At 36.9% G+C, this 21,473-nt stretch overlaps 1 protein-coding gene across 2 annotated transcripts in view; it reads left to right on the top strand.

Moving 5' to 3' along the window:
• Nucleotides 1–21,327, top strand: part of LOC143035288 (uncharacterized) — a 29,223-nt gene extending 7,896 nt beyond the window's left edge. Inside the window, exons 2-5 of one of the 2 annotated variants that reach the window (XM_076202161.1) lie at nt 2,197–2,247; nt 2,567–2,665; nt 17,213–17,263; nt 20,570–21,327. In XM_076202161.1, the coding sequence (XP_076058276.1) occupies nt 2,197–2,247; nt 2,567–2,665; nt 17,213–17,263; nt 20,570–21,253 (885 nt within the window). In that variant the 3' untranslated portion in view covers nt 21,254–21,327. The remainder of the gene's footprint in view (nt 1–2,196; nt 2,248–2,566; nt 2,666–17,212; nt 17,264–20,569) is intronic. The other variant, XM_076202162.1, reaches the window with a different exon arrangement.
• Nucleotides 21,328–21,473: the final 146 nt, after the last annotated feature.

The raw sequence follows: 21,473 nt of genomic DNA, 5'->3' as shown, positions 1-21,473 counted from the left end.
CACCATTCACTACCCTTTCTTCTATTTCCCCCTGTCCTTGTTCCACACACCATCCTTGCACACTTTAAGACTCCCTCCTTGAACCATCCCCATTCCTCCTCCACACCCATCTCTGCTCTATCCTTTACTCCCTCCCACTCCTCCTTCAGCTTCTTTTCGTACTCCTTCTCCTTTTCCTTTTCATTCAAGGAGTTCACTCTAAGCACCTCCCTACCTTTTGTCCCTTTCCTCTTTCTCCATCTATCCTCCACTCTGAGCTTACCTTCCACCAAAAAATGATCTGATATTCCCCCACCCTCTCCCCTTAGCACATGTACATCCTTAACTCTTCCTATCATAATCCTATTTACCACTACATAATCCATTAGCGCTCTATCTACCACCCTTCCCTCCACCACCCTCTCCCATGTGTACTTATGCTTGACTTTCTTCCGAAACACTGTATTTGCTATCATCAACTCTCTTTCTAGACACATTTCCACCATCAACTCTCCACTACGATTCTTTCCTGGAACTCCACACTTCCCAACCACTCCATCGATTGGACCATTTCCCACCCTAGCATTAAGGTCTCCCAGTACTATTACATTGACATTTCTTCCTAAATCCTCTATGCACTCATTTAAATCTATCCAAAAGGCCTCCCTTTCTTCCACGCTCTTCTCACTGCCAGGCCCATATGCACTTACAAAGACCCACATCTCCTTTCCCAGTTTCACCTTCATCCACATTATCCTTGAGGAAACCTCCTTCCACTCCACTACCTGTTTACCTATCTCCTCACTTACTAGAATAGCCACCCCTTCCCTCCCTCGCCCTCTCTTCACTCCTGATAACCTCCCACTTACACTCCCAAACTTACACTCACCCTTCCCTTTCAACTTAGTTTCACTCAAAGCCAACACATCCATCTTACTTCTCACAAACATACTACCTATCTCTTCCCTTTTACTCTCATCTGTACCACATCCACGCACATTAAAAGACCCAAACCTTAGGGTGCTGGCCCGAGGCCCTCCAGCACCCCTTATGCCTTCACTTTTCTTTTTAGGAATATGCCCCGTGGGGCTACAAGGAGAAGGAGGCCTAGTCCCTCTCCCCGTCCCTTTCTTCTCGCCTCTTATGATCCAAGTGGGATACTTGATGGCAGTATTCTTTTCCCCCATCACAGAAAGAGAATACTCAGAGAAATGGTACAGGACAGCAACAAGGGGTTGGGGGACAGCATAACGGAGGGACAGTCGTAGTATAAAAGTGTCATCATTTCTCTATGAACAGAATTTCTTCTATCATAGACAAAATGATGTGTGGCTCTGGTCCGTAGGGGCACCCCATATAGACCCTAAAGTATCGACTGCATGCTACTTTGCCACAATAACAAGCAGCCAATACCCCAGACGGGGTATATACGGAAAAAGCCTTGGTATATGTATGTATGTAATTGTAATACACAGGATAGAATTTATACCTAGTTTAACTTATGCTACAATTTAGATTGGTCACATCAGCTTCTAAGCTATTCTAGTTGATGCTGGAATCCCATAGAAGTTGAAATATTGTAGAGATGGATCATGATGTCTCTCTCTGGCTCCCTCTGTCTCCATGAGGGATTGGAACAGGTGGGTATAAAGATGACAATAATGGTGTACTTGTGATGTATAAATGGTGGGGGAAGAGAAGAACCAAGCTTATGAGGATTGGTTGGAAAATATTTTGAAAAGAATAATATGTTTTGGAAGTAAATGAAAAGAGTGAGGGTGGTTGAGTCAGGTAGAGAGGAAAAGTTAAAGGGTGGAGATAGACACTGTTAATGGAATTAGTGGTAAGGGGAATATGGGCAAAGTATTTCAGGGAATTGTTGAATATGAGAGTTAGTGAGGGTCTGGTTGTGGCAGTGGGAGATGCCTGGAAGATATTTAAAGATGACAACTATCAAAAGTTTTGGCAGAGAAAATACCTATGGAAGACAAAACTTTTATTGATTGTACATTGCATTCAGATCTTTTTCAAATATGGAGACTATACTCGGAACGTGAATGTGACGAGAGAAGATAATGATAGGGTTATGGGAGATGATGAGATGCAGGGAGTATTGAAGTTGGTGGGGCACTTGGGTTGAATATGTGTTTTATAGGGTGTTGTGGTATGTAATTCATTTATTTATTTTTATTTATTTATTTATTTTTTGCATTTCAGTATGGTTCACAGCAGAAATTCCCAGTCTGTTCAAAGGAAGATATAGAAGATGTATGTATTTACTGAATAAGAATTTTTAGTACTTCCCTTGTCATAACTGTTAAATCTTTATTTTTATATTCTTATATGTTGATTAGCTGTCTTCTCTACAATATAAGCACCAGTAAATCTTGATTTTTATGATTTACATTTATAAGGCTATCAAAGAAGGCCAGGATGTGCACAGCATGCATTTTTTATTTATATTACCACTTTCCTAGCCAATTCTTTTTTTTTTTTTTTCTAATGATGTAAACCACATACCACTAGATTTATATCTGGTGTCATGTATGTATAAAATTAATGAAAAAAATATGTTATACTACTGCAGACATCCTACAGAAATGGACGACCTATACGTAAAAGGAAAGGAACATTCATAACTGGCCCAGATTTCATAAATGGAGATGAAGATGGTGATATTGCCTCAGTAAGTATTAAACATAGGGAGTAGTTATGTGAGAATGATATTTTGATGCAACCTGAAGGGATTTCTCCCCATCTTCAATGTTACTGCTTGAGGAGGAGAGGGGGAGTCAGTTAAATGAAGCAGCCTTGCTGTGGATGTACTGTGTCTTGCTGCATTGCTTACCGAGGGCAATGGGCAAGTTGCAGGGATGACCTGTCATTTAGGAGGAGCCAAGATGAAAGGGAGGGAGGGGTGGTGAATGGGGATGAAATGGGTGGGAGTGGAATTGTGCCTTTTGACTTTATCTGCCTTCCTGGTTAGAAGGAAAAACCCCTTGGTATATGTAAGTATTAAACAAGGAAACATTTCCTTTCCTCTTCTTTTTTCTGTCTGTGTACAGTTGTTCCTCCTTTGCAATGCCCTTGGCATCATATACCTTTAAGGGTTCTCATGAATGGATTCCTATCCTATTACTTGTCTGTACTTAATTTCACCTATTAGATTATGTTCTGTTTCTTGGATCTGTTTGTCATCTTTTAAAGTATCTTATTTTCCCAGTCTGTATCTTAATTATAGTTGCCATTGTACAAATATTTAAATTCCATTTCTTACTGCATTTCTTCTTTCTTGTCCAGATTCCACTCTTCTATTCATACCTTAGTCACACACACACACACACACTTTCAACGAACGGACGGCTTGAAGAACGTTCTGAAGAAAAGTGCCAATTGTGGATCCCAACGCAAAGAGAAGTGCCTTTTTGTATTTACAGGGTGGGGGGAAATTGCTCGTGGGGTAGTGGGAAAGTAAGGAAAGAGGAAAAGGGGAGGGATTGCTGGGGAAATGGAAGGAAATGAGGATGTAGAGGACTTGGCCCTAACAGACCGCCGAAAAGTAAACAAGCGACCGCAAGACGAGCTGGAGGACGACGGAATGTCTAATAAGAATGTAAAGATTAGAAGTATAGATAGGAACAATACAGTAGAAAGTGATGAGAATATTTTCAAGGGATTTAAAGAGAGTGGGGGGGACACAAACCCCCCCCCCCCCCGACTGACAAGACTAGAGAAGAAGGTTGATAAGGTGATCGAGGACTTGGAGAGTAGGTTAGGTCATATGAACACCATTTTACAAAGGGTTGAAAGATTGGAAGAACTAGAAAAGGCGAATAAAAACTTAACTGATGAAATAGAAGACCTAAAAAGACAGTTAAGAGATGTAAAGGTGGAGAATGAGGAATTGAAGAAGAATAGTAAAGAAAACAGAGAAACAATAGCTAAAGAAAGTAAAAATTGGAAGAAAACCCAAGAAGGAAATAAGGTTTCATTCACTGACATAGTCAAACAGCAATTGAAAGAACATACTGAAGACTCAGTTATTAAAGTGATGAGACAAAAGGAGAATATAGTAAGAGATTTAGCAGACAAGAAGAAATGTATAATTATATTAGGAATGGAAGAGAAACACAACACAGATAGAACCACAAGAATCAAAGAGGAAAATGAAAAAGTAAGCCAATTACTAGAATCAGTTCAGGAAGATGAACCAGAAATTATGAAACAAATCGAAGAGAAATTTAGACTCGGAAAGTATAGCACAGACAAGACCAGACCAATTAAGATTAAATTCAAGTCACAAACAACGGCAGAGAATATCTTATCCAAAACAGGGAAACTAGCAACAAGTAAACAATACAAAAAGATATGGATAAAAAGAGAAATGAATAAAGAGGAAAGAGAGGAAGAAAAGCAGAAAAGACTGGAAGCTAAGGCAAAAAACGAGAACAGAACGGAGTCAGAGAAAGAGAGATTCTATTGGAGAGTAGTGATCATGAAACTAAGGAAGTTCGACATACAAAAGAAAAACATAAGGGAAACAGAGAACACAATGGAAGTGGCAGAAAACTAAGAGTGTCTTACACAAATATAGATGGATTAATAACAGGATTGAATGAGCTGAATGATTATTTGAAGGAAAAAGAACCGGACATAATGGGAATTGTAGAAACAAAATTAAAAGGCCCACTACCACCCAACAGTGTAGGACATGATGCATACAATTATTGGATTAGAAACAGAGAGAAAAAGCAAGGGGGTGGAGTTATGTTCCTGACTAAGAAGGATATAAACGTGAAAGGTGTCATATATGGAAAGAATACAGTAGAGATGATTATGATAGAAGTGGAAGACAGAGATAAGAAGAGCAGAAAATTTGTGATAAATTATGTGCCTCCAAAAACAGCCTCATGGGAGGAGAGTGAACATAAAAGTATGTTAGAGGACACAAAGATAGCATTAACTAAAATAATGGAAGACGGAGGAAGAATAGTTATGATGGGCGACTTTAATTGCAAAGAAATCTGCTGGGAAGAAATGACAGTAAAGAGTGGTGATGACTCATGGGGAAATGCTCTACTTGAGATGATTACTGACCATTCAATGACACAATGGATACAAGAGAACACTAGGTATAGAAATGAAGAAGAACCATCGAGGCTAGACTTAATAATTACATCTGAACCTAGAATAGTGGACAAGATTGAATATAAAACACCAATAGGTAAAAGTGACCACATATTGATTGAACTGGAACTTAATGAAGAAAAATATATGAAAAGAAATGAACAATATAGAAAAGGAAGAATGATGTATGAAAAAACAAACTTTGATAAAATAAGAGAATTCTTCCAACAAGAAAACTGGGAAGAAATATACAAAGAAGAAACAACAGTGGAAGAGAAATGGAATATTTTGACAAAAATTTACAAAAAAGGAGTGGAAAAGTATGTCCCAAGACAAAAACAAGAAAAAGAATATGTAAAATGCTGGTACAACAAAAGTTGTAGGGAGTTAAAGGACAAAAGAGACAAAGCCTGGAACAGATGGAAAAAAGACAGAAGACCTGAAAAATGGAAAATATATACTGGTTATAGAAATGAATATGTACAAAAGTGCAGAGAGGAAAAAAGAAAATATGAAAAAGATGTTATAGAAAAGTGTAAAGATCAACCAAAACTATTCTACAGATTTGTAAACAATAAACTGAAAAACAAACAAGACTTAGAGAAATTAAGACAAGGAGGAGTTGAATACACTGAGGAAATGGAAATGGCAGAAATTATGAACAAACATTTTAAATCAGTGTTTACAAGGGAAAATATACAACCTGAAGAGATTGAGTGGAAAGAAAAAGTCCCCCCTATGGAAGAAATAGAAGTAACAAAGAATGAAATATTGACACACTTGGGTAATTTTGATGTCAGAAAATCGCATGGGCCAGATGAAATAGCAAACTGGATTCTGAAAGAATGCAGGAATGAACTGGCAGACAAAATACATAGCATAATAAGCAGTTCCTTAAAAGAAGGAAAAGTTCCAGAAGATTGGAAAAAAGCAAATATAGTACCTATATATAAAGGAGGAAATAAAGAAGAACCTACCAACTATAGACCAGTCTCTCTAACAAGTACAATAGCAAAAATATGTGAAAGAATTATCAAAAGTAGATGGGTAAAATACTTGGAAAAAAACAACGTACTAAATCCAAGGCAATTTGGATTCAGACAAGGACGATCATGCGTCACCAATTTAATATGTTTCTATTCAAGGCTAATAGATATAATACAAGAAAGAGATGGATGGGCTGATTGTGCATTTCTAGACCTAAAAAAAGCTTTTGACAAAGTACCACATAAGAAGTTGCTTAAGAAATTAGAATATGAAGGAGGAATACAAGGTAAATTGCTAAATTGGATGGAAGACTTTTTGCAAGAAAGAAAAATGAGAGTAGTGATAAGAGATCAGCACTCAAAATGGAATGAAGTAATAAGCGGTGTCCCGCAGGGAACAGTTCTGGCCCCAATAATGTTTGCTATATATATTAATGATATGGATGAAGGAATTGAAAGCTATATGAGCTTCTTTGCAGATGATGCAAAATTACTGAAAAAAGTGAAAACTGAAGAAGATTGTGAATCACTACAGAGAGATCTAAATAAAGTACAAGAATGGAGTAGGAAGTGGGAGATGGAGTTCAATACAAAAAAGTGTAGTATAATGGAATTTGGAAAAAGCAAAAACAGAATAACAGGATCATATAATTTGGGAAAAGAAGGAATAAAAAAAGTAGAAAATGAGAAGGACCTGGGAGTCATTGTTATGAATAATATGTCACCTGAGAAACATATAAATAAGATTTTTGGAGAAACTTATAATTTAATAAGAACAATCAAAGTGGCATTTACATACCTGGATGAAGAAATGGTGAGGAAAATCCTAATCACCCTGATAAGACCAAGATTGGAATATGCAGCAACGATATGGTCACCAAGTACAAAAAAATGTATAAAAAAACTTGAAAGAATACAAAGAGCAATTACAAAACTGGCACCAACACTCTCAAAACTATCATATGAAGAGAGACTACAAAAACTTAAACTACAGACACTAGAGCAAAGAAGAGAGAGAGGAGATTTGATAGCTATTTACAGAATCATGAAAGGCATAGAAATTACTGATAGAGAGAATCTGATAAAATGGGATGACAGAAATACAAGAGGACACGGAAAGAAAATAAAAAAAGACAGCTATAGAAGAGATTTTAAAAAGAACAGCTTTCCTCACAGAGCAATAGACAGTTGGAACAAGTTAGATGAGAAAGTGGTGTGTGCAAAAACAATACATGAATTTAAAAATAGTTTAGATAAAATGAGATATGAAGACGGGACCCCACGAGCATAGCTCCCCTTCCCGTAAAATACAACTAGGTACAACTAGGTACAACTAGGTAAATACACTTTCAACGAACGGACGGCTTGAAGAACGTTCTGAAGAAAAGTGCCGATTGTGGATCCCAACGCAAAGAGAAGTGCCTTTTTGTATTTACAGGGTGGGGGGAAATTGCTCGTGGGGTAGTGGGAAAGTAAGGAAAGAGGAAAAGGGGAGGGATTGCTGGGGAAATGGAAGGAAATGAGGATGTAGAGGACTTGGCCCTAACAGACCGCCGAAAAGTAAACAAGCGACCGCAAGACGAGCTGGAGGACGACGGAATGTCTAATAAGAATGTAAAGATTAGAAGTATAGATAGGAACAATACAGTAGAAAGTGATGAGAATATTTTCAAGGGATTTAAAGAGAGTGGGGGGGACACAAACCCCCCCCCGACTGACAAGACTAGAGAAGAAGGTTGATAAGGTGATCGAGGACTTGGAGAGTAGGTTAGGTCATATGAACACCATTTTACAAAGGGTTGAAAGATTGGAAGAACTAGAAAAGGCGAATAAAAACTTAACTGATGAAATAGAAGACCTAAAAAGACAGTTAAGAGATGTAAAGGTGGAGAATGAGGAATTGAAGAAGAATAGTAAAGAAAACAGAGAAACAATAGCTAAAGAAAGTAAAAATTGGAAGAAAACCCAAGAAGGAAATAAGGTTTCATTCACTGACATAGTCAAACAGCAATTGAAAGAACATACTGAAGACTCAGTTATTAAAGTGATGAGACAAAAGGAGAATATAGTAAGAGATTTAGCAGACAAGAAGAAATGTATAATTATATTAGGAATGGAAGAGAAACACAACACAGATAGAACCACAAGAATCAAAGAGGAAAATGAAAAAGTAAGCCAATTACTAGAATCAGTTCAGGAAGATGAACCAGAAATTATGAAACAAATCGAAGAGAAATTTAGACTCGGAAAGTATAGCACAGACAAGACCAGACCAATTAAGATTAAATTCAAGTCACAAACAACGGCAGAGAATATCTTATCCAAAACAGGGAAACAATCAACAAGTAAACAATACAAAAAGATACGGATAAAAAGAGAAATGAATAAAGAGGAAAGAGAGGAAGAAAAGCAGAAAAGACTGGAAGCTAAGGCAAAAAACGAGAACAGAACGGAGTCAGAGAAAGAGAGATTCTATTGGAGAGTAGTGATCATGAAACTAAGGAAGTTCGACATACAAAAGAAAAACATAAGGGAAACAGAGAACACAATGGAAGTGGCAGAAAACTAAGAGTGTCTTACACAAATATAGATGGATTAATAACAGGATTGAATGAGCTGAATGATTATTTGAAGGAAAAAGAACCGGACATAATGGGAATTGTAGAAACAAAATTAAAAGGCCCACTACCACCCAACAGTGTAGGACATGATGCATACAATTATTGGATTAGAAACAGAGAGAAAAAGCAAGGGGGTGGAGTTATGTTCCTGACTAAGAAGGATATAAACGTGAAAGGTGTCATATATGGAAAGAATACAGTAGAGATGATTATGATAGAAGTGGAAGACAGAGATAAGAAGAGCAGAAAATTTGTGATAAATTATGTGCCTCCAAAAACAGCCTCATGGGAGGAGAGTGAACATAAAAGTATGTTAGAGGACACAAAGATAACATTAAATAAAATAATGGAAGATGGAGGAAGAATAGTTATGATGGGCGACTTTAATTGCAAAGAAATCTGCTGGGAAGAAATGACAGTAAAGGGTGGAGACGACTCATGGGGAAACGCTCTACTTGAGATGATTATTGACCACACAATGACACAATGGATACAGGAGAACACTAGGTATAGAAATGAAGAAGAACCATCGAGACTAGACTTATTAATTACATCTGAACCTAGAATAGTGGACAAGATTGAATATAAAACACCAATAGGTAAAAGTGACCACATATTGATTGAACTGGAACTTAATGAAGAAAAATATATGAAAAGAAATGAACAATATAGAAAAGGAAGAATGATGTATGAAAAAACAAACTTTGATAAAATAATAGAATTCTTTCAACAAGAAAACTGGGAAGAAATATACAAAGAAGAAACATCAGTGGAAAAGAAATGGAATATTTTGACAAAAATTTACAAAAAAGGAGTGGAAAAGTATGTCCCAAGACAAAAACAAGAAAAAGAATATGTAAAATGCTGGTACAACAAAAGTTGTAGGGAGTTAAAAGACAAAAGAGACAAAGCCTGGACCAGATGGAAAAAAGACAGAAAACCTAAAAAATGGAAAATATATACCAGTTATAGAAATGAATATGTACAAACGTGCAGAGAGGAAAAGAGAAAATATGAAAAAGACGTCATAGAAAAATGTAAAGATCAACCAAAACTATTCTACAGATTTGTAAACAATAAACTGAAAAACAAACAGGACTTGGAGAAATTAAGACAAGGGGGAGTTGAATACACTGAGGAAATGGAAATGGCGGAAATTATGAACAAACATTTTAAATCAGTGTTTACAAGGGAGAACATACAACCTGAAGAGATTGATTGGAAAGAGAAAGTCCCCCCTATAGAAAAAATAGAAGTATCAAAGAATGAAATATTGATACAATTGAGTAATCTTGATGTCAGAAAATCACATGGACCAGATGAAATAGCAAACTGGATTCTGAAAGAATGCAGGAATGAACTGGCAGACAAAATACGTAGCATAATAAGCAGTTCCTTGAAAGAAGGAAAAGTTCCAGAAGATTGGAAAAAAGCAAATATAGTACCTATATATAAAGGAGGAAATAAAGAAGAACCTACCAACTATAGACCAGTCTCTCTAACAAGTACAATAGCAAAAATTTGTGAAAGAATTATCAAAAATAGATGGGTAAAATACTTGGAAAAAAACAACGTACTAAATCCAAGGCAATTTGGATTCAGACAAGGACGATCATGCGTCACCAATTTAATATGTTTCTATTCAAGGCTAATAGATATAATACAAGAAAGAGATGGATGGGCTGATTGTGCATTTCTAGACCTAAAAAAAGCTTTTGACAAAGTACCACATAAGAAGTTGCTTAAGAAACTAGAATCTGAAGGAGGAATACAAGGTAAATTACTAAATTGGATGGAAGACTTTTTGCAAGAAAGAAAAATGAGAGTAGTGATAAGAAACCAGCACTCAAAATGGAATGAAGTAATAAGCGGTGTCCCGCAGGGAACAGTCCTGGCCCCAATAATGTTTGCTATATATATTAATGATATGGATGAAGGAATTGAAAGCTATATGAGCTTCTTTGCAGATGATGCAAAACTACTGAAAAGAGTGAAAACTGAAGAAGATTGTGAATCACTACAGAGAGATCTAAATAAAGTACAGGAATGGAGTAGGAAGTGGGAGATGGAGTTCAATACAAAAAAGTGTAGTATAATGGAATTTGGAAAAAGCAAAAACAGAATAACAGGATCATATAATTTGGGAGAAGAAGGAATAAAAAAAGTAGAAAATGAGAAGGACCTGGGAGTCATTGTTATGAATAATATGTCACCTGAAAAACATATAAATAAGATTTTTGGAGAAACTTATAATTTAATAAGAACAATCAAAGTGGCATTTACACACCTGGATGAAGAAATGGTGAGGAAAATCCTAATCACCCTGATAAGACCAAGATTAGAATATGCAGCAACAATATGGTCACCAAGTACAAAAAAATGTATAAAAAAACTTGAAAGAATACAAAGAGCAATTACAAAACTGGCACCAACACTCTCAAAACTATCATATGAAGAGAGACTACAAAAACTTGAACTACAGACACTAGAGCAAAGAAGAGAGAGAGGAGATTTGATAGCTATTTACAGAATCATGAAAGGCATAGAAATTACTGATAGAGAGAATCTGATAAAATGGGATGACAGAAATACAAGAGGACACGGAAAGAAAATAAAAAAAGACAGCTATAGAAGAGATTTGAAAAAGAACAGCTTTCCACACAGTAATAGACAGTTGGAACAAGTTAGATGAGAAAGTGGTGTGTGCAAAAACAATACATGAATTTAAAAATTGTTTAGATAAAATGAGAAATGAAGACGGGACCCCACGAGCATAGCTCCCCTTCCCGTAAAATACAACTAGGTAAATACATATCCAATTTACAATTAGGTAAATCTATGTACACACACACACATGGAAGAGGTCATGGAAGTGAATTAAGAAAGACCACATGTGGAAAGGATGTGTAGAAATACAGTTTTCCATATAGATGTATAAACATGTGGAATAGCTTAGAAAGTGATATAACCCAAGCTCAAACAATACATGAATTCAAATCTAAATATGATCATTGGAAATCAAAGATATAGATTAAGTTGGAACCATACATGAATTTGAGTCTAGGTATGTTAGAAAATTAGATAATAGGAGATGGGACCCAATGAGAATTGCACCTTTCCTGTATACGACAATTAGGTAAATACACACACACTATTTTATTTATATCACAAAGTGTTGTCTTTCATTGGTGTATCTACACTGATAATAAATTATTTCAAAGGCTTCACGCCCAAAAAGGTAAGTCCATTGGAAAAACTAATCAATATAGTAGAGAGAATGAGTTTGAAAAAGAAGACGAGTCTCAAGTTGGTTACTTTACCATGGAGGTAAGTGAAATTCTTGATGATGATGTTATGGTTTAACGTCACACACTCCCCCTATTGGGAGGCTAGGACATTGCCCCTCACAGAGGGCTTTGTAGCGTGGAATTTAATAAACCATGCCCTTGGTTCAACTAAGCTGGTGGCAGGATTCGAACCGCCCTCACCTCGACCTTCGCCGCAAGTAACGACACCCTAACCCGCTCAGCCAGCGAGCTTCCAAGTGAAATTCTTACAAAGTTGAAAAGATTTAGAGAGAGTTGAAGATAGCAAATACCGTGTTTAGGAAGAAAGCCAAGTATAAGTACACATGGGAGAGGGTGGTGGATGAAAGGGTGCGAGATAGGGCTTTAATGGACTACAGAAGAGTAGGAAGAGTTTTGTATGTACATGTTCAAAGGGGAGAGAGTGGGGAAATATCAGATTTTTTGGTGGAAGGTAATAAGTTGAGAGTGGAGGATAGATGGAGAAAAAGGAAAAAGACAGAAGGTAGGGAGGTGCTTAGATTTAACTGCTTAAATGAGAAAGAAAAGGAGGAGGAGGACAAGAAGAAGTTGAGAGAGGAGTGGGAGGGAGTGAAGGATAGAGTAGAACTAGGAGTGGAGGAGGAATGGGGATGTTTCAAGGGAGTCACAAGGTGTTTGGAACAAGGAGGATGGGAGGAAATAGAAAGAAGGGTAATGAGTGGTGGGATGATGAAGCAAAGAAGGTTGTAGAAGAGAAGTGAGCATTCACAGTTTGGTTGCAAAATAGAATGAGAATGATATAAGAGGTACAAAGAAAAGAGAAGTAAAGTATAGGATAATGGAGGCAAAGAAGAGGGTAGATGTGAAATAAGGTTAGAGTGTGACAGAAAATTTTGAAAGTAATAAAAAGGTGTTTTGGAAGGAAATTAAGAGGAAGGGGAGGTATATCAGATAGAGAAGAAAAGTAAAAAGTGCAGATGAAGAGGTGATAATGAAAAATGGCAGTAAGAGGAAGATGGGCAGAGTATTTTAGGGAGTTGTTAAATGTGAAGGAAGATAGGGAGGGAAAGGCGATTACATTATTAAAATGATGAGAGCAAGTAAAGCACTTGTGGTACCTTACCTTCTTTGAGCGAGCATTTGATTATAGTGTGTATTTTATCTGTTAATTCCTCTACGCATTCCTTCAATATCCAATTTGCAATTCCATCCGGACCATGTGATTTTCTGAGATAATTTTTTTTTTTATTTGGTTGCTGATTTCCTTATTTGTTAAAGTTATTTCCTTCATTGGGGGGGATTTCTGTCTCTATTCCCTCACATTTAGGTGTGTTCTCAATTGTGAAAACTGATTTGAAGTGGTTGCTCATAACTTCTGCCATTTCTTGTTCTGTGTATTCATAACTTCCTTGGCACAACTTTTCTATATCTTGTTTGTTTTATTAGTTTACCATTCACATATCTATAAAATAGTTTAGGTTCCTTGCATTTTTCTATTATTTCCTTTTCATAATTTCTCTTTTCTTCTCTGTATATTTTTACATAATCATTTCTTAGTTTGATGTATGTTAGCCATTTGCTTTTTTTTTTTTTTTTTTTTCCCTCCATTTTTTCCAGGCTTTGTCTCTTTTATCCTTGGCTTCACTACATTTTTTGTTGTACCAATTCTTTTTGTATCTTTCTTGCTTTTGTTGTGGAATATATTTGGTCAAACCCTCATTATAAATTTCTTTTAGTATATTCCATTTCTCTTCCATCCTTGTTTCTTCATTTAGGAATTTTTCCCAGTTTGCATTACAAAAGAATTTTTTAAGCATCTCAAAATTAATTTTGTTGTACACTGGTCTTCCTATTCTATGTTTCTCATTTCTTAGGTCTATTTGCTCTTTTAGTTTGAATTCTATTAGTACATTGTCACTCTTTCCTATTGGTGTTTCGTAATCTATTCTGTCTATAATGTTGGGTTCTGATGTAAATATTAAATCCAGTCTCGAAGGTTCCTCATTGTTTCTGTATCTGGTATTTTCCTCTATCCATTGAGTCATTGTGTATTCAATGGTCATATCGAGTAGCATGCTGCCCCATATGTCCTCTCCACCCTTAACTGTCATCTCTTCCCAACATATTTCTTTTGAATTAAAATCACCCATAATTACTGTATTTCCTCTTTCTTTCAGTATATCAGTTAGTTCATGTTTAGTATCTTCTAGTAATTTGGAATGATCGTGTTCTGTCCATGTGGATGAGGGTGTGGAATGTTACATGAGCTTCTTTGCAGATGACTGAAAACTGTTGAAGAAAGTTAGTACTGAAGCTGATTGTGAGTTGCTACAGAGAGATCTGAACTGGGTTTGAGAATGGAGTCAGAAGTGGGAAGTGGACTTTAACATTAAGAAATGGAATTTGGAAAGAAAAAAAAAGAAAAAAAAAGGATATCAGGACAATATAAAATGGTGCAAAGGAAGTAAAAAAAAATGGGATCTGAAAAAGACCTGGGAGTAATCATCACAAAGGACATATCCTCTGATAAGCAGCTAAACAAAATTGTCAGAGAAGCCTACAACATGCTAAGATCAATAAAAGTGGCTTTTACTTACTTTGATGAAGAAATGGTGAAGAAAATACTAGTCACACTGATTAGACTAAGACTGGAGTATGTAGTGACACTATGGTCACCCAGGAAAAAAAAAGGAAAGAGAAGAGAGAGAATCCAAAGAACAACTACAAAGATGGCCCCAACATTTTCAAAACTGTCATATGAAGAGAGTTTGTCAAAACTAGAATTACCAACTCTGGAACAGAGAAGAGAAAGAGGTGACTTTTTGACTTTAGAATCATGAGAGGTATGGAAGACCTTGATAGAGAAGACTTATTAAATTGGGATAAGTGAAATACAAGAGGATGTGGAAGGAAGCTCTAAAAGGACAGTTATAGAAGAGACATGAAAAAGAACAGCTTTCCCCACAGAGCAGTGGATGTATGGAACAAACTAGAGGAATCAATAGTGTGTGCAAAAAATATACATGAATTTAAGAGTAATTTTGACATTGCAAGATACAGATATGGGACACCATGAGCGTAGTTCCCCTTACTGTAGGCTGCAACTAAGTAAATACACATTTGTTCAGTGATGAATTATGCAAGCCCCACATGGGCCCCTAATCTCACAAAAACATCACAACACCCTACAGACCATACAAAACAAAACCCTAAAGACAATTACAGGCTGTACAAATACAACTCCTGCAGACCATTTACACCATGAAATGAAAGTCCTCAAAGTCAGGGATCACCATGACATGAGAGGCACACAAACACTTGATGCAGCCTCCAATAACGCAGCACACCCACTACACTCATTGAAACCCTGATATGTCCAAGACTGGAATATGCATCAGAAGTATGGTCCCCACACAGAGTGAAGGATATAAGCAAGATTGAGAGAATACAAAGGGCAGTAACCAAACTGGTCCCAGCCTGGCAAATAAACCATATGAGGAAAGACTAGAAGTACTGGGTCTACCAACTTAGAAGATCGAAGAGGAAGAGGTGACATGATTACAGTGTTCAGGTCACTAAAGGGTATAGACTGCATTGATAGAAGAGATTTGATTAAAGATGGAAGGGCATTAAGAGGTCATGGAAGTTAATAAAGAAAGACCACATGTCGAAAGGATGTGAAGGAATACAGATTTTCATATAGATGTATAAATATGTGGAATAGCTCAGGTGATATAGCCCAAGCTCAAACAATACATGAGTTCAAATCTAAATATGATAATTGGAAATCAAAGAAATAGATTTGACTGGAACTGTACATGAATTTGAGTCTTAAGTAGAAAATTAGAGAATAGGAGACAGAACCCAGTGAGCATTGCTGCTTTCATGTATATTGCAATTGGGTAAATACTACATAGCAGAACACACACATTCAACATCAAGAAATGCAGTATAATCAAATTTGAGAAAAGCAAGAATAGGATATCAAGAGAGTATAAAATTGATGGAAAAGAAGTAAAGAAAGTCAATTTTGAAAGGGACCTAGGAGTAATCATCACCAAAGACATGTCGCCAGATACATATACATATACTAAGGCTTTTTCCCCCTTACAAGGAAGGTAGCCAAAAAGGAATAGGCATAAAATCATTCCCACCCATTCCATCCCTGAATACACTCCACACCCCTCCACCATCCCTCTCATCATATGTCGCCAGATAAACATATAAATAAAATAGTCGGAGAAACATATAATTTTTTGAGATCAATAAAGATGGCTTTTAAATACCTGGATAAGGAAAGGATAAAAAAAAAATATTACAAACACTGGTAAGGCAAAAACTGGAATATGCAGCACTGATATGGTCACCCGGTACAAAAAGAATATAAGAAAATTAGAAAGAATACAAAGAGCAATGACAAAGATGGCCCCCCAACACTTTCAAACCTAACATATGAACAAAGACTGGCCAAACTGGAATTGCTGACCCGGGAACAAAGAAGAGAACGAGGGGACATACTAACCAGCTACAGAATTATGAAAGGAAAAGAACGCCTTGAAAGAGAGGACTTATTAAATTGGTCACCATTAGTATAGCTCCCCTTCCCATAAAATAACTAGGTAAATACACATGCCAATAAACATTAAAACATCTAAATATCTATATCACACACATATACTCTCTTCTTTTCCTCCACAACCACCAGCCTCCAGAAGCATATCCATATCACCCAGTGTTTCATCAGTAAACTGAAAGAAAATACATTGATGCATGCCAGACCCCCAGATATCCATCCCTCTGAATCCTCTCTCCACCAAAAGGACAGAGTCCACCTGGCCAAACTGCAGGGTGGCCACCATCCAGCCCTTGTAAGCTACCAGAAGAGATTGGATGACCGCATCACAGATAACTGTCCAGGATGCAACACATTATGGAAGACAGTATTGTATGCAATCATGCATGCCAACAACACAGTATACATTACTCAGGTTGAAGGCAGTGGAGCAAGGCACAGCATGAATAAATGAATAAATAAAGCAAATGCTAGGACTAAGTTAAGAGATGTGTTGCAAAGGCTACAATTGCTGTTACTGTATCATGTAGGAATTTATCCTTGTATAAATTCATATAATTTTTTTTTCTTTTGTTTATAACTTCATTAGGAGGTAGTATACACATGTAATTGTACTCATGAATTTCTTATGCTTCACAGGCAGTCAGACGCTGTTTTTGCTGTTACAATAATGGGCCACAGGACACAGAGGTACAGGCATACTTTCTTTGTTGTTTCACCTCAGTAAGGAAACATAGGGGACATAACCATCAGCTGTCTGAAAAGACTTTAAATTTAGAATTCATTGAGCTTTTCAAAAATAGGGGAATAATTCAGTATTTACCATTGTACATATTGGACAATAGCACAGGGATTGATTTCTCTGCCTTACCTAATTTATTATTTATTTCCTAGTTTCAACACATTCCTAGCTGCTTTGGGTCACTTTAGATTTTGCTGTCCCTTATGGTTCTATATACCTTGATGAGGGTATTTGTGGTTATTCATAAATACTCTTGATCATCATAGATTATGATGACCTCTTTACCCATATGTATTCACAGAGATAACTTACAGTTACATGTATATCAGAGGTGCAGTGCTGCTGGAGCTTGCCAGAGCAGTACTCTGGCACCTTTGCAAGTGGGTGGCTCTTTTTTCTTTATTTGCTTTATAACTATATTTATTTTATGAGTATTAGTGAGTGCAAACACAAAATATTTGACATACAGTGGGCCCACTGTATATAGAAACATGATAGGGATGGCAGGTATTTACCAGGCTCTCCAGAGCTGTGGCACCTATAAAATTGGCACTGCACTCCTGATGTAAATAGAGGATATTATGTAATATTTTTAAAGTATATTAAATAACTTTGTAGAAAAGTACAATAATATATGTATATGTATATATATGTATATATATGTGTATATATATGTATATATATATATATACATATATATATTTATATATATATATTCTTTTTTTCTTTGGGGGGTTAGAGATTGCTTGCATATTGACAGTTCATAGGATTTGGTGCTGCCTTATCTTAAGTAGGAGGCCAAGGGGGAAATCAGGTTAATAGCACCCACTTTAGTGAGTAATCAAAGATAGCAGGTTAACCACTTCCATGCGGTGACGCCTACGTAGGCGGCATGAGGAGCAAGTGGGTACTCGATGATGCCGACGTCGGCATCTTGATTATATTTATTGTAGTCATACCTACGTAATTTCCATTCTCTCTAAACTGGCTTCATCAATTTTCTATGGTTATCAAAATACATGGGTGAAAGAGAACGAACGATTGAGCACTGACTTTATTTTTTATAATGCTATTATTATGACGCAACATCACATGTCGGGCAGCTAATGCTGCCAGATGTGCAATGTGCCCCGGAGTGAAGAGGTTAATCTGTTGGTTCTTACCCCAGTCCTTCATAAATCCAATAAATCTTTTCTTAATCATATGTTGTTACTCCATACATAGCTCCCAGGCACCTCATTTACATTGCCTTCGCATTTCTCTCTCTCTCTCTTGCCGTCATCATCTATATCTCACTTCCTTACATCTATCTACATAATATGGCTTTTTCCTCCTTATAAGAGAGGTAGTCAATTAATAGGCACACACCCTCTCCCATCCATTCCACTCTCATTCATCCCCCGTGTTTCCCTCTCATTTTAGCTATTCTTGGATGAAGGATCATCCCTATCTTCTGCCCACCACCTGGGTCAGAAGTAATACAATAAGGCCATTTCATTTAATTGGTGACCCCCCCCCCTCTTTGTCCCCCTCATGTGGACAAATAGAGAAGGCAGGGAGAAATCTCTTCAGGCTCTGCCAAAATATCCACACACAACCACTCCTCACTCATCCTCCCCCTCCCATTGTTGCTCAACAGGCATAGAGAAGACAGAAGATGGGTAAAAAATCCCTTCGAGCTGCAATAAATCCATACACATCCATTCTTCATTCACCCCTATCCCTTGCCTGTTCCCTTCCTTGCTCAACAGACACACCACTTGTTCAGACCTTTCACCCCATCCATCCATCTCATCCTCGGTCATCCCCTAAGGTTCACTCCATCCATCTCTGCCTTCCACACTTCTAAGTAATCTTTCTTCACTCATTCTTTCCATGTGTCCAAACTATCACAATACTCTTTCATCAGCCCTATCTCATCTCTTTTTCTTCCACCCTTGCTCTCCTTCTCATCTCATTTCTCACTATCCAACCTTGTAACCCCTACAGTGCTTCTCAGACACATCATCTCAAATACATTTAAACTACTCCTTTCTGCCTCTCTTAAATTCTAAGTCTCCACCCCATACAGTGTTGTTAACACAATTACTCCTTCATATAATCTTTTCTTTACATCCGTTCTCATACATAGATAATATAAATAGTCAACATGAATGATACTTTAAACATTGCTGTCATTGCTTCCATGGGCATACTTTTATTTCTCTATATTGCTCTTAGGGCACCTCTACCTTCTCTCTCTCCCCTGTCTTCCCTGTAATTGATCTCTTCCTATAGTCTTCCTCTTTCATGCATCAATCCCCAGATATCTATAACATTTTACCTGCTCCATTTTCCTGTACACCAATATGTCAAACAATCTATTGGGTGACTTATGGATTAATCTAGTGGCTGTTACCAGTTACCTAGGATCCATGGTTCTTCTACAGTAAAGATCTGGGACAAAGGATTGATTGATTGACTCATTCATTGGTTAGGCTTCTTCCCAGACCCTCTTTTGCATTGACTATTTGCAGAAGAACTTTACAGAAATGGGAATTCCCAGTCCCCTCTTTCCATCTCAGTTAGTTACTATCTGTGACACATAGGAACACAGTGGCAACATTCTTAACCTCCCCACCACAGGAGCATAGATAAATGAAGAGGGGGAGACTGAGGAGTGGTAAAGGAAAGATTCAAGAAGGTAACTGAAAGGAAAAAAATACATTTACCAAGGCTTTTTCCCCCTTACAAGGGAGGTAGCCAAATAGGAAAAGGCATAAAATTATTCCCACATCTCTGGATTATTGCATGTGTTGTATCATTGTGTAGGTTGTTTCTGACACTAGCTTAAAGTAGCAGGAGGGAGACTGTTGCCGAGTGTTGGCCTTCCTTATGTGAAGAGGTGGAGGAAATATAATCAAAGTTGATAGATCTTGGTTTCGAAAATGGGCAATAGGGTGATGAATTTTTCTGATGTCCATCTTGCAGCCCATCACTTTCAGTACCCTTCATTAGCCACATGAAATTTGTTTTTGACATAGACAAGTGCTCATTGACTGATCCATAGAGGTTCCACTAAAGGTCTGAAAATTAATATTGTTATACAGTCAATATCCCAGTATTGGTTGGTGGTAGTAGTGGTATGGTAATTGTGATAGTATTGATAGTGTTGTTTGTCAGTTTCAGAATTGTTAGTGTAACTGCAGTAGTTTTTTTCCACTAGGAAATTTTTTTTTTTTTACTTTTTGTAATTGAATTTTTCTTTATTACAGGTAAGAAAAAATCCTACAGCAGTACTTACAGAAAGCTCCAAGAAACCTAGATTGATTAAAAAATCTCCAGGTAAAGTTAATAGTTGCATTCAAACTGAAGAGCAAATACACAAAAGTCCTGAAAATAGAGTGAATTCTTGTATTACAAATCCCCATGATATTAGCTGCCAGTTTAATCGCCCAATGGTTTGTATCGATAAGGCTGAAGTGAGTTCATACATTAATAATCGCAAACTTGAAAGACCAATGGTATTCATTGATAGGGCTGAAGTGAACATTCATAGCAAAAAACGGGATACTCATCCAGTGGTGTTTGTTGATAAGGCTGAAGTGAATACCTATAATAACGGTCATCTGTTTGATCGGCCAATGGTGTGTGTTGATAGGGCTGAGGTCAGGAAATGGTGTTCTACAATTGATGTGGAGAAGTCTTCTGGAGTTGACAAAAAAAGACAAGAACAGAAAGGTAAAGAGTGTGATAAGCCAGATGTAGTAAAGGAGGAATGGGAACTGTTGGAATTGGATAGAGTTAAACAAGAACCAGATATTTTCGCTACTGAGGGTTTGGAAAATATTAGTATATGTGATGTGCAAATAAAGGAAGAGCCTGATGAAAATATGACCTTGGTCAAAGAGGAATACGAAATGGATAACACCAACTCTGTACAACTTAACCAGATATAACCATACTGGTGGCATTTCTGGAGGACCTAGTTTATTAACTTTAATTTTCTAATGAAAATAAATGTGAATATTTTTGTTGGCTTTAATAATCCTATAGTTTTTATGTTCTTCATGGAGATTTACACCTTATTTTTAAAACATACATATACCGAAAGGCCTTTTCCCTCTTTAAAAGATGGGTGGGCAAGCCAGGACATACACCCATTTCATCCAACACCCA

The sequence above is a fragment of the Oratosquilla oratoria genome, chromosome 18 (genome assembly GCF_046742065.1).
Source record: "Oratosquilla oratoria isolate Oo_2021 chromosome 18, ASM4674206v1, whole genome shotgun sequence".
Classification (NCBI taxonomy): domain Eukaryota; kingdom Metazoa; phylum Arthropoda; class Malacostraca; order Stomatopoda; family Squillidae; genus Oratosquilla; species Oratosquilla oratoria.
Note: the sequence above shows the minus strand (reverse complement) of the source record. Positions and strands in the feature narration are given on the sequence as shown.